This window comes from Plectropomus leopardus, chromosome 4 (genome assembly GCF_008729295.1).
Source record: "Plectropomus leopardus isolate mb chromosome 4, YSFRI_Pleo_2.0, whole genome shotgun sequence".
Classification (NCBI taxonomy): Eukaryota; Metazoa; Chordata; class Actinopteri; order Perciformes; family Serranidae; genus Plectropomus; species Plectropomus leopardus.
Window position 1 is genome coordinate 18,548,729 of NC_056466.1, and position 15,097 is coordinate 18,563,825.

At 40.3% G+C, this 15,097-nt stretch overlaps 1 protein-coding gene across 1 annotated transcript in view; it reads right to left on the bottom strand.

The window, feature by feature from the left end:
• The window catches only part of LOC121941811 (voltage-dependent T-type calcium channel subunit alpha-1I-like), a 62,766-nt gene extending 57,628 nt beyond the window's left edge, over positions 1 to 5,138 (bottom strand). Inside the window, exons 1-2 of the mRNA XM_042484692.1 lie at positions 4,953 to 5,138; positions 2,520 to 2,807 (exon numbers count right to left, since the gene is read on the bottom strand). Of these exons, the coding sequence (XP_042340626.1) occupies positions 2,520 to 2,807; positions 4,953 to 4,981 (317 nt within the window). The 5' untranslated portion in view covers positions 4,982 to 5,138. The remainder of the gene's footprint in view (positions 1 to 2,519; positions 2,808 to 4,952) is intronic.
• Positions 5,139 to 15,097: the final 9,959 nt, after the last annotated feature.

Sequence of the window (15,097 nt, forward strand, 5' to 3'; positions counted from 1 at the left end):
CAAGAGAATGTTATATAATACCAAGAGCCAATCTTGTTTTTGCTCCAAATAAATTTGTTAGATGTGCTGTGGGGTGGAGAGATCTACAGTATGTTGTAAACATGGCACAAAGGAGGATGACTGTGTTTTTAAGAGGGAGAAGATGGAAGGACAGGAGATAGGAAATGAATTTGTAATATGTACTGAGTGCAGAAAAAGGCAGAAAGGAAGGAGGGGTCACCTCAGGAAAAAATGGGACTTGCAGCTCTTGGGGACTGCCCCCCTCCCAGCGCGCTCACATTAATGTCCCTGTCGAACAACGTCCACCCACATTACTTCCCCCGCAGATCACTCACAGTAACACACACGCACGCACGCACGCACGCACACACACACACATACACACACACACACACACACACACACACATACACTTTAAGTATAAAGTACAGAAACATGAATAAACATAAAATGGGACACATGCCAGTAGCAGCACTGTATGGTCATGCAAACACACAGAAACAAACAAATACTGCAATCGGAAGTAACCAGGCCGTCGGGGCAGAGCTACGCTGTTGCCAAGCAACCAGGTGATTCCTCTAAAGAGCTTCTCCATGGGAGATTCCCTCGTTTGTGTGAGGGCATTCACATGCCTGTGTGTGTGTGTGTGTGTGTGTGTGTGTGTGTTCGCATGTGTGTGTATAAGAGTTAGTGTGTGTTCAGTGAGTTAGTGCTGACACAGTGAGCGTACAGCGTTCTGGGATGCGACCATGGTAGCCGCCCAGCAGGCTACACAGGAGTTTTGTTTATGGCATTTGTAGTTTTTTTTTCCTCTTCCTCTTGGTGTACATTTTATTTATTCAGCAATTATGTATTTATATTTTATAGAGTACACAGAGTGCTGACGATGGCAAATACCCGCAGACGTGCACAGACAAGCGCACAATGACACACACACGCACAAGCAGAGGGACACACACACACACATTGGCACGCACACATAGAGTCATAAGCAGTGGAAAATATTCAATTTGGAAAGCCTTGACAAATCCCTGAGGTGTTGCTGACGTTTATGCATGCTTCGGAGTATTCATAGCTGCTCACACACACAAGACAGCGCTGATAACTGCACGCACTCACACCTTCAAGTCGACAGAAAAAGTGGATAGGGGTTGAGACGGAGAGTGAGAGACGGGGAGGGGAATGGGAGGTGAGATGATGAAGACAGAAGCAGAGCAAGGTTCGGGAGGTGACGTGAGTTCTCACTATTTGCGACTCCTTCTGCTGTATAAATGAAGGCCAGTAACAATGCTACTGACAGGCGACTGTAACCCTGGAGATTCATTAGTGCTTGTCACTATGGAAACCTCCAATCAGGGAAAAATGTTACCAATCTTTTCCTACAGCTAATGGGTCCGAGGAAATACCTGAGGTCTTCCAAAACATACATCCATAAAATATCTGAACCATATATACACACACATGAACACTGGACATGCACAATACTGACCTTCCCGTCTCGCTTGTGTTTAAACATAAAATAAACATCTCGGCGCTAGGTGCCTTTTAGGTACAACGGCTCTGAGAAAGTACAGAGCTGAAACACAAACAGACAATGGGCCTCATGCAGCAACACACTCTTAAATTTCTCTTGTATTTTCTCATAATTGTCTGTTAAGAGAGAAAATAAGAGAAGTCAGCTCCAGATGCCCCAAACGTTCTTAGTCATCCAAATCTGCTTTTCCATGTTGTGGTGAATGATGAATCCCACTTTATCATAAGTAACCTATTAGCATGGTAACGCCCCCTAAACACTGTATAAGGGCAGGTGTGGTGCTGTGTGCCAAAACTCTGACACTGCCCAAGAATTGGAGAGATGCCACCAAGAACTTCCACTGTCGTGATATTGATGCACTGTTAAAAAAAAAAAAAAAGTGATAGTCTGGAGTGTCACTACTGGCTAGGGATGCACAATATTGGATTTGTTGCCGATATCTGAAATGCTGATATACAACAACTGATTTGGCTGATATCGATATATCCATTTTTTCCCAATATAATTATAGTGATCATCAAGTCTCTTCTGTAGTGGAATTAACATCATAATATGATGTTAATTATATTATGCATACTCTTATCGTGATGGCCCACCAGCAGATGGAGACATGAAACACAATGATTTTCGATGTATGTAATATTAATTCATGGTGAAAGTAAGAAAAATACCTCAATTTAGGGTTAATGTTTTGTACACAATCACTTCGCCAATATCTGCTGATGCCGATGTCGTGCCAATATCATTGTGCACCCCTTGTGCTGGTGTTAGAGGGAAATCAAAAACAAATAAGAAAAGACTTGTGAATCCAAGAAATCAATGGGTACTAACAAATTAACAATAAAATGTGGGTACAAACAAAAATAAGAGAAAATTTGTTCGTTTAGCATTTTTGCATGAGGCCCAGCGTCTCTCTCACATTATAAACAGAAGCATTAGCACAGAACACACGTTTGCAGTGCTTCAGGTGCACAGTGAAGGATATGGGTGGCAGACAGCTCGAAGGCACCAGGAACGGGGTGGGCTGGTTTGGGTCAGAGCCAAAAGAACCACTGGTGCTAGAGTGGGGTACGGCAGCTCATCCTTTTCCTCCTCCTCCTCCTCCTCCTCCTCTTCTTCCCCTTCATTCTCTCTCTCCTCTCCCTCAACTGACACATGCACCTTCTCTCCCTCCTCCTCCTCATCCCCTTCCTCCTGCGTTGGTCCTCTGTGCTGCTCATGCAGGTCTGGGTCCTGGGTGCCCGTCATGGCCGTGCTGTGGACAGCCTGAACCTAAAAGAGGGTGCAGGGGCACCAGCAAACTGTTCAGGGCACCCCAACAAATGGATGTATACATGTGTGTGTGTATTTGTATCTGTGTGTGTTTCTGCTGTGTTGCATTGTGGCTGGCACTGCAGCTCCTCCAAACAAACCGGAACTGCGCTGACTGTCAAGCCCGCCATCCTGTCCACGAGACCCTATACCCTCAAGCGAAGCAGCATAGAAAAAAAAAATCCTTTTCTGTTTTTCTCAGAAACAATAAGCGACCTTCAGGAGAAGAATCGCAGCCAGCAGGCAGTCCTGAGCAGGAAACATAAATCTACTAAAACCTAAACAGAATGAACTAATAGGTGTGAGCAAAGGTGCAAACACTGAGTCAGTGCAGACAACAGGAAGCACTTAGACCCCTTCATTATAATCCTACAGCTGTACAATTCAGTGATGACAACAGGCCATTACTGCTGATGCTTTTAATCCAGACTGGCTTTAAACAATCTGGACATACAGAGAGAAAGTAGCTTAGACTGCTTTTTCATATTACTACGAAAGACTAGAGCGGGGCGTATTTTTTTCCATTTACAATCAATTTTCCACCCATGATGATTAGTCTTACTTATAGTCTTTGAGTTATAATTTTTTCCTGAGCTATAATTAACATAAAATTTCACAAAACGCAGTAACATGTTGAGCTACAGCAGCCTGTGGTTAATTCTTACAAGTTCTGACTGGAATTTCTCGGAGCACTGGAATATCATGTAGGAAATGTCAAATTGAATGATAATCTCAGTTTGAATTAAGTCACAAGAGCGGATTCATTTCTTGGCTTTTCTTTTTTTTTTTATTTCATCACATTTTCTGCTTTATTGGGCAGTGCGCAGTGGAGTTTGGCAGGAAAGGATGGGAGTTGGAGCATGTGACACAGTCCACACTGTCTCGAGTACACAGCAAACGCTCCCCACTTGTCCACCGTGTGCTCATTCCACTGCTTATTGATCCCCAGAGATTCCAGCAAATTTATTCCAAAGCTACCAATTTGTTATTAAGTTGAAGGAAGAGCTGGATTATTTGGAAAACGAACATAAAGAAAAATCAGAACAATAGATGTCTGGGCCAACCATGCACCATATATATACTCTGCCTACAGTGTGACAGGACAAGAAGAGAGCTGGCATGCAAGCTCACAGTGTAGAGAGGAGTGTGTGTGTGCGTTTGATGAAAATAATGAGACTGAATCTGCCAGTATCTTTCTTTCCCGTGTATTTTCATTATGGGCACGTCGCCTAGACTGTGCGAGGAGTCCAGGGCCACACAGTTTAAGGCTTTTTGTTGTGATGCAATAGTAGGCCTTGCTGTTGGGCACACATCAATCAGCCAACAAAAAAAATAAAGCCATTCTTCTGCATAGCTAAAAACCTACTGATGAGTCCATTCAAAACACTTTAAAAACTCATTATGAACCCCCTTGCTCATAATAGCCACGCCATGTGGAAATTAAATTATCCTATTGAATCCCAACCAGTCAACAGAACAAAATAAATTCACACCTCCAAGACCTCTAAAAGCCATTAAGTTTTATACTGTAGACTCATCACAAATGCATAAATTGCCTAGAATCTTTACCAACAATTCACAGCAACATCAAGCTCAATAAAACCAGAGCAAACACCAAATATTCAGATATTCAAACATTGTCTTTGCACTCTTTGTGTTACACAGTTGCAATATATCCTCCTCAAGGCCAACCAATATCATATACCGACGACACCTATGAGGCTATAACATTTCCGAGCATTGCACTCAAAGGAAAAACAGTCTAATTAATGCTATATTATGAAACCAAACATCTCAAAATTAGTCTCTTAATTTATGTGGCATTTTGTGATATGTAAAAAATATATATGTCTGGTATAAAGTACAATAAGGTCACGAACAGTATACCACAAGCACTTTATAACTGCACATGAGAATATTATTTTAATTTCTTCCTTTTTTTTATGGAAGACACACCGCCATTGACAAAGAGCGACATCATAGGATCTGGACATTTTCTATTATGCCATGGGCATCCAGAAAACGCAGTGCCCGGGACAGGAGAGCAAAGAAAAAGTAGCCTATATTATATCACAAAAACCAAAAACTTTATCTGCAGTCCTTACCGGGGGAGCAGCGTCCATCCACCAGCGTCATTCACTCTGGGTCCGCCGTGCGCCCTGAGCTCCCGGAGCCCTGGTGCTCCATCTGAGAGCAGCCCGCTGGTCCTCTGCCTCCTCCCCCCTCCCTGCCGATATCCAAACTCAGTCCGTCAGTCGGGAGGATTAAAAAAAAGAAAAAAAAATTAGAGAGGAATGTGGCGCAGAAGTTTTAATAATCGGGAAAAGTAAAGTTAAATAGGGCCAGGCGTCTCCCCCGTGCGTCTGCGTCCCCTCTGCCGCTGGACGCGCTCTGCGGTGTCAGGTACCGGAGTTCAGGCGCACCGGGGAGAGGGAGAGCCGCGTCAAGTCACACAGACACAGGCAGACCGGGAGGACTCGGATTACCTTCAAAATAAGACAGTCTAGTCCCGGAAGCTACATTACAGTACTAAAGCGTCCATAGATTGATCAAATATCGGTTGAAATTGTCACTTGAGCTTACCTTGTGGGCGAATGGTAGAATCTGCTGAATAGCTACAAATGTGAGTTTTTAGCTAGTTTTGCATAGCTGCCATGTCTACTAGTCGACAGATTAATAGTTAAATATGGCATGAAGTTAAGTCTATTCTTTGGGCTTTCTCTCAGCACTTATTTAGTTAGTTTGAATTGGAAAAAAGAGTTACTTAGCAAGTGTTTCGTGAGAAAATAAAATAGAAATCACCGCCTCCAATAAAATGGTTAGGAGGACCTGGTTTCCTTGGCAACCAGAACTAGCTGCAGCTAAGCTAGGCTAAGTTATGTTAAAGGGAACAAGTTATCCAAATTTAATGTTTACCGTAGAGAAAAAGAAACACAATGTTTACCGTCAATAACTACATGTCCGGTGATTTTTCTTCTCATTTCATTCTGGCTTTTAATTTAATTTTTTTAATTGGTATTTTTGAGATCAATTTTTTTTTGCATTTTATTGTCCTCGTAGCTTCCATGCAGTTTGGAGCTGTCCCATCATACAGTTAAGTGAATTTAAAAAATCAAAAATAATAATATCAATCATATGCACTATATCTGCGCCTATGGTTGTTTTATTTTGAAGGTTTTGGCGTGAGAGCTTTATTCTTAATACTGGCTAACTTGACACTGACGGAGCAAGTCAGAGCATGTGACTGATCCCCTCTCCTCCGCCTCACAGTGCACCCCTTCCCAATATCCCTCTTTCTGTTTCTGCCTGGCGGTTATCTCACCAGCCAGCGACCCCGGACAGTGTGTGTGTGTGTGTGTGTGTGTGTGTGTGTGTGTGTGGGCGGGGGGGTGCTCCTGTCACATAAGAAATGATGCTTCACAGTCAGGCTCAGCAAGGATGTCGATTGACTAAACCCAGAGGTGTGGCAGAGCTTCAACAAAATACCTTGAAATCAGCTTATGCCACATCAGGTTTTAGAGAACAAGGAATTACTCGTCCTACTGACCAAAACTGCATCTATCACAGTGGTGGAAGAAGTATCTAGATCCTTTACTTAAGTGAAAGTAGCCAGTGGTGGAATATAAGTAAGTGGCCTACTCAAGTATCCTACATAAGTACAAATGTCAGGTACTTGTACTTAACTTGAGTCTTTTCTTTTCATCCCACTTTATACTTTTACTCCCCTACATAAGATTTTTGCATAAAACCATGAGAAAAGTGTATACAATATTATGTTTTGTTAGAAATTAAATTAACCAATCATTTATACAAGGACAGCTGAAATGATTAGTCAATTAATCAATTGGCTGACTGACAAAAAAAAATGATTGGCAACTATTCTGATAAACAATGAAGTAATTTTCTTGTTTTTTAAATATTTTTTTTTAGTTTTGGGGGAGTTTTTGTATTTTCTGAATTGGGTACATTGGCAGGTATTTTAACAAATTTTTAAATCATTTGCTAGTTTTTCCTTTTTAAACAGTTTGTCATTTTGGGGTGTGTGTGGATACATTTTTTTTATTTTTCATTTCTTTCCGATTTCCTTAATTGGGTACTTTTGTTTTTCCATACTTTGAGAACATTTTCCTGATGATACTTAGTTACGTTTATTTAAGTAACATTTCTTCGCATTCAAGTCCCAAGTCAAGACAGGCAAGTCTCGAGTCAACTCCAAAGGCTGACAAGTCCCAAATCCTAAACTTTGAGTCTCCAGTCCCAAACCAGTCATAATTTGCTTTTCACAAAATGCCATTTTAACATTAGATTAATAACATTTGAGATTAGTAAAGCATTAGCCTGCAATGTTAAAATTAGCCTCTACTCACTGTTTATTTGCAGCTTCAAATGTTGCATGGAAGTTGTGTCTCTGTATGTAATTTTCGATCCACACTTTTTGCATACTGCAATTTGTTTTCTGTTGACCACTCTGTTGGATGCTGTCAGATTGATTCAAACAATGTGGATCATCTGGAGAATTAAGTGTTGACTTGCTGTAAATGAATAGCATTAATGTTGGTTGAACCACGCAATGAATGAAAATTAATTGAATTGTTTTTAAATAACACAATCTTTGGGCATGGGGGGAAGGTCACTGATGTAAAAAGCCAAGTTGATATGCAAGTCTTTTTTGATTTTGTCGAGTCTGAAGTCATCAAATTTGTGACTAGATTCCAAGTCATGTGATTCAAGTCCACACCACTGCTTGTAAATATTTGCATCAACTAGGCGTAAATTGAAGTTGAGATATTTCGTGGCATAAAATGGAAAGACTCAAGTATATTGCAAGTACCTCAAAACTGTAGTAAATGTCCTTTGTTACTTACCACCATGGTTTAATTTAGCCCTTGATTAATTTGCATATCATAAATAACATGTTTTTTTAATGAACCCTCATCAATTAGAAGTGTATTTTTCACAGTGAGACTGAGATGGTAACAACAAGGCACAGAGTGAAAAAGGCAGAATAGGCATCTTTAACGTCTTAAAATAGAGCTGAAACTCAACTTCTGCTCATTTTTCCGGGGGCTCCATCCAATTCCCTGAAGGCCCCCGGGCAGTCCCAGGATCCCACTTTGGGAACTAATATTAGAACTACAGTTTACAGTAGGTCTAAGCAAACAGCTTACAGGGAGCACTAGTCTTAAATGCTCTCCTGCTAATTTTTTAATATCTACATATTGCCTCCAAATAATTTTCTGGGGATGTTTTGTTTAATGTTTGCACTCCATTAGTCAGAAAACAAGAGTCCCACGGTAGCAGCTCTGAGAGGCTATAATGCTCATTACATGCTAGAAAACAAATTTAGAGACATCAAAAATAGACAGACAACTTAGCTATTTTTAGATCCTACTAGCAGGGCAAAATAAATCAAATTTGCTGTACTAAAGGAAAAGCCTTGTTGTTACTTAGCTCAAAAGGGTTTATCCGCCATACTGTGGCCATTTCCGACTCTGCTTGTTAGGCTCAGCACGACATTGTCAAGGTGTGTTCAGACTGAAAGCGATGCAGATTTTAGTGGAGGTCCGACTGCATATGAAGTCAGGTTAGGTGAAAAACTAACACTTATCCCAATAAATGCATAGATAGGCCTACAAGAGGTCAGAAAAAGGGAGAGACCAAAATAAGCATTTAAAGCACATACATTTGTGCAAATAATGCAAGCTAAAAATTGGCTTCATATTGCCTCAAGATAAATCACTTTTTCAGCCTCTGCTGTACCACTTGCATAATTTGAGTTGACATGTAATATGTGTTATTTAACATGTTAATATGCCCACAGTTAGCTTGTATAGAAAATAAGGAGTCTTATATGTAAAATGGTAGCTTATTAGCCTGCTAAAATGATCCTCGCTTATAAGTTGGGGCTTGTAAGCCTGTTAACTTGTTAATATTTAGCATTTAAGTGTAACATGCTAAGTTTTAGCTTGATAGAGTGCTAACGGTAACATGTTAGCGTGCTATGTAAACATTATCTCAATATAAAACTAAGGCTGATGGGCCTGTGGTCATAAGTTTGCAGACAGGAGAATCATAAGACATGCAGATGTTTCCTTACAGGGCACAAGGGGTCATAAAATGGTTTAAAGCTGCAGTGTGTAGGCTTAAGGAGCATCAGTAGGCAGCAATGTTATATAATATTCATAACTATGTTTTCATTAGTTCATCACCGTTTGTATCTACATGAGCGGTCCTCCCCCACAGAGTCCTTCTAAATGTTGCTCTACAGTTAGAACTGACAAATGGAGCACTGGCTCTGGATAAGGACATGCACGTTTTCGTGTTGGCCACTGTAGTCATCCTACACACAATCTGTAGCCTGATGCCACTGAATCCTAAACTGGACCTTTGATGAGTATGAGAGGGACTTTGCGCTCTACTACCATCGTTAAAACACAAAATGAGGGAACAACTTTTGGAAGAATGCGATTCATTTCAGTGATAGCATTGCAGAGACTTGTGGATTGTGATGGCTTAACACTTTGCATTGTCACTTTATGTTTTTATTTGTCTTCATTTGTAAGTTATTTCTATCTTGTCATAACTTTCTAAACGAGGTATCAAATGCAATATCATGGAAGTAATCATCAAACATTTTGAATTAACCCCATACACGTACCTGCACTTCAAGTTTGATATTGAAGATACATGGCATTCTCATACACATGGGCTACTATAGGCAATTTTGGATTTTGTGGATTTGGTAACTCTGTTTATTGATGCTTTAAACTTGCACCATTATTGACAAGTTATACTTGCATTTTTTCCTGCTTTCTATAGAAACTGTTGCAAAAAAAGAAAAAAAAAAAGAACACAGTTCCATCTTATCTTAGGTGTATTACTGTTATCTGTGGGAGGCGTTGATATGAAGTCAGAGGATCATCTGAGTTAATCTGAGTGCCGAAATGTCTGTACCAAACTGTGGGGATATTTTCCTCTGGTTCAAAGAGTTGGATTTTCAAACTGACCATCATATTCACCACTAGTGAGGCTAGAAACTGAGATGAGATTTTTACTCAGAGTAGGGAAACACCGTGCAATACCCAATCAACGCCCACACCAGACAAGACTCCTCGCAGCTATCATAACTGTTACAGCAGCGGCAGAATACATCAAACATTTAGTATATCTCAACAACACAGTTAAAGATATCTAGGACAACACACGCAGACCTCCACGGCTAACATCTCACTCTCCCCGAGAAGAAAACTGATGAGCAGTGTTGGAAGCCTCAGTGTTTCTGTGTGTTTTTGTGTGTGTGTGTGTGTGTGTGTGTGTGTGTGTGTGTGCGTGCGTTTGGTAGTAATCGGTTGTTATTGGGTCTCCCTAGCTGTGTGATTCCACTCCCACTGCCATTCGTTTTCCCTCTCCTTCCAGCTCGTCTCATCCTTCTCACACTTGCTGTCTCGTGTAACTCATGCAAGACTCTTTCTGCTCCACAGAATCATTTCATGCATTTTTTACTCCAGCTCCGTCACTGTGGTGTGTTCAAATGATGGTTTACATTAGTCACTGAAATATACACACACACACACACACACACACACACACACAGAGATACATTCCCTCTGTTATCGGTTGAGGATGGGTATCTAGGCCAAACATTATTATCAGTGTGTGGTAGGCGCCCCTTGGGTGTGTTTCCATGGTGACCATCACATAACATTATATACAGGGAAGTGTTTTATTCCATGCCATTGTCACAAATACACACACACAGTTGGAATTCGATTACAGATCAATAATTTTGATCAATCATTGAAATTGCCATGACAACCACCTTAGGGCACATCCTGATACATGGCGCGAATGCACACATACTGTACATGCACACGTGTGCCAGAACACATGAGCAGTGTGACACTGAGCCCGCCTGCTGCTTTACTTGACCTGGTTACAGTAGTAGCACATGAAGAGGTTATCAGTGCGCACACACACACGGCATGGTCAGCGGTGTCGATGTCAGCTTCTTAAAGTTTCCGTTTTCAGAGCAGGGGGACAGAGGACACAACAGTAATTATCTGTCTCTGTTAATCACTTTTTCCTGCCCCTGAGTCTTTACCTTAATGCTTATTTATATACACAGTGGTAAGTATTTGTGGTAAAACGCTGCAGCCTGCAAATTACAGCATAAATGTTGTTTATACAGGTTATCAATAAAATACTTATAGGTATGGGTGAAGCACAGAAAATAGGGAGTAACAAATTTGCATTTAGATGGGGTCTAAAAAGAAATTACACTGCAAGTATTTTTTAAATTACCTGGCACATATTACATAATTACAGGGTATACCAGGAATCCACAGAAAGTGTAGGAGAAACAGGGTGATAATACTCATATTCTGAGGTATCTTTGGAAAATTTAATTTAAAATTACTTGTAAAAGCACGCAAGCACATAATTCTTGGTCTGTTGGTCCACCATCTTTTGTCCAAACTGAAATTTCTTCTACTTGGTCGATTGCCATTAAATTTTGTAGAGACATTTGTTGTTCCCAGACAAAATGACACTGTCTTTGGTGATCCCCTGACGTTTCCTCTAGCGCCACCATAAGGTTCAATTTTGTGGTTTCAGGTGAAATGTCTCAACAACTGTTGGATGGATTAACTTGAAAATTTGGTCCAAACGTTCATGTCCGCCCTCAGGATTAAGTGTAACTTTGGAAATGCCAGAACTTTTCATCTAGTGCCATAATCGTGTCTAAATTTTAATTTGAAGTTTAGTTTTTGTTAAAATACCTGCAAAGCTAATGTCATTCCAATCAGCCTCAAGTGTACTTTGTGCTCAGTGCTAATTAAAAAATGTTATCATGCTAATGCACTAAACTAGAATACTGATGTGTTAACTTCACACCTGCTAAACATTAGCATGTAAGCACTGTCATTGTGAGCACATTTACATGTTGATGTTAGCATTTACCTCAAAGCAGGCCTGTCCAAAGTCTGGCCCAGAGGCCAATTGTGGCCTTTGGACCAGATTTAAACGGCCCTCGGCTTGACTTTAAAAATAAACTATATGTGGCCCGCCACACAATATTGGCTAATCAAGCATGATCACTTTGCATTTTTTCCCTTCAACTAAAAATGGCAAGACTATAATACAGCTTGAAGGCATGCATCAATAGGAACTAATGTGTTTTCATCAACAAACAGTAAACAAGCAAACTGAATCGCTCCCTAACAGCCGACATTTCCAACTAACTGCCAACATGATCACAGCAAAGACATGTGAAGTGAACAGAGAACAATACATTTTCACTAAAAGATGAAAAAGTGTCGGTTGTCTTGTTTGTTTATGGGTTTTTTAAAATGACCTATTTTATGCAAGAAGCAGTTGGCCCACATGTATTTTTACACTATATAATCTTGCCCCCATTCAAAAAGGTCCAGACACCCCTGGCTCAAAGCATTGCTCCGTCTAAGTCCAGAATAACAGAGCTGAAACCACGGCTGTAGAGTCTCACTCGTTTCACACATTCAGTTGCCAGTTCATTGGGTCCAGCTAGCTAAAACCAATGCAGTCTAATTCAGCGGTCCTGCAATAAATCCTACATGAAGGCAATGGTGCCTCCAGACATTTTTCATAGGGGTGGCCAGATGGGTCCACTGAAAGTCTTTGGGGTGACACACCAAAAGTAAAAGCCATAGCTGTATTTCAGGAATTTGCTGATGTTGTTGTAGTATATAGACTATCTGAAATCCACGTCAATATGGAGAGTTAAGAGAGTTTTTTACATTCACAGTTAATGTAAGTAATTATATGATGTGCAAAGACGTGTACCAGCACAGTTAATATTTTAGTTCATGTGTCAGTCAGTGTTTTTCAAATAGGCTGTTTTTTTCCTTTAAGAGACAATATACCGCTTTAATTTGAAGGAGTAAATTGATTGTAAGGAACAAAAATGAATGAAAACAAGCGATTACGTAATGTTCAGTTTTTGTGGAAAGTGTTTGAAGGAGGAACTGATTTAACTTTATAATCACTTAGGGAGGCTGACGTTTGTGGTGAACTTGAGTTGTTCTCCATCACACTGAGAGGTGTCTGTAATACTTAGTCTTATCTACCTTAATTGATATAAATGACGAGTCTGCCATGTTACTCACCAATATTACCATACCCTTTAAATACTTGATTTGTACTGTTTAAAATACAGTTCCCCTTATTTCCCCACTGTGTCTTGTGTCTTATCTGTTTTATTTGTACCTAAATGTGTCTCTGTATGGGTAACCAGTATTTTTTTGATAAGTACAAAATATTTACACTGTAATCTGCAGTGTGTAATCTACTACCTTACTAAACTGTAATCACAGTAAGACTTTAACGTACAAAGAAAAGTTACTGTAACAAATCGAAGTCGTAAATATCTTTTTCACCAGCACAATAAGCTACTCAGATTGTTGCTGTATTTTAGATAAACAACTGGAGAGATCCTGCCATGCATTAACATCACTGACTCATCCCTTTTATCAGTTCGAGCAATCACAGAAATCTATCAGACAATACATTTACACATCCCTCTCTCCTCTCTCTCTGTCTGTCTCTGTCGGCTTTTCCTGTACCGTGTCTGCAAAGCATAAATGCACAGTGGTCCGTACAAATGCATGAGCAATCATGCACACACAGCCAGCATCTTCCTCAGACATTACATTTATGACAGGATAAGAAAGAGTTAGCTTGTGAGTGAGTCAGTGGAGACGCATCTTTTCTGACAATCGGCAGAAGTGAAGTTGCTAAGCAACCTTTGGCCTTGATGACAGGAAATGATGCCACGCTTGTAAGGCAAAACACAAGCAGACACACGAATACACACGGGCAGATAACAGGTGCACACATGCGCACACACGTGTGGGCACGCGGACACATGCATGCAGAGTTAACCTTGTGGGACGGTAGACGAGAGGGACAACGTGGTGTGATGATAATCTGAGCAGGGGGTTAAAACAAACAATATCTTAATCTTCTCTAATGGTCTCACTGATCTCAGAGTCCATTAAGCATGACCTTACAGAAACACACACACACACGCACGCACGCACAATGAAGGGACTAAGCTGAGAATGTGCTCTTATGTCCTGCTGTTTGGGGAAAAATACATCTGCTGTCCTCTCATTTCACAGTGTTCCCTCAACCTTTGTGTGAACCCCTTCTCCTGCCGTCAGCCTGTTTCCTCTGTGATCCAACAGTCACGCCATCTCCCCAACTAGGTACACACTCCTACAAAAATCACATACACACACACACACAAAAAGCTTATTGCTGTGTGCTCTGAGAGAGAGAAAGGTAGTGACATGTGGGGTTGTATTTTGGAGATGAGGAATATGAGAAATTTTCTTGTTAATCTGTCTCGGTTTGTGCGAAGTTGTAGGACTTACAGCTCCACACAGTGTTCAGTCTGTCTCACTGCACTCGCTTTCTTGTGGGAAGTTTTACTTTAATTATTCATGTTCGTAAAGAAATGAGCTGCCAAAGACCATAAAAATCACCATTGTGTCTTAGGGAAGTGCTTTCGAAGACATACTCAGTCCTCTGAAAAATCCTGACATCTCCAAATATATCTAATACTCTGTGTGCTGCAGTAAGTCTTTGTCCTTTTATCACCGATACTGTATGTCTGCCTTCTGCTTTCTTACTGCAAATATCAGGAGTAGCATATGATGTCAATCTTGCTACTAATTTATACTCATCTTTTTAATTGCTTTATATCATTATGATTTTAGTTTTAAAACCCTTTTTTTTTTTTTTTACTATTTTAGGCACCATTTTTCTACGTTTGACTCCTTAATTAGACAAAATATTGAGATATTTAAATTTTAAAAATATAAATGCTCTGATGTTGTGTTTACACATTATTAGAGCACAGAGGAAACTTGTGTCATCTACACATAATCGAAAGCCCAAGTAATTATACTCAGGTCTTAGCTAGTAAGGGGTATTCAGATTTCGATAATTCAGTAATGGTGCAGAGTACACAAAAAGCAGAAGACTGTCTTTAGATCAAAAATTCAGATGAAAGTCACACTAAAATTCACGAGTGCTCTTGTAAAATTATGCTGAGGTCAAGAGAGTGCAACAAAAATGTATTAGCGGGCATACTTCTGTATGAGCGTGTGCTCTTCCGTGGTAATCCCATTGTCAACATAGTCATGGTAAAAAAAAAAAAAAAAACGGATCATGGTTTAACAACTTTACCAACATGTTACTGAGCTGTTCGAT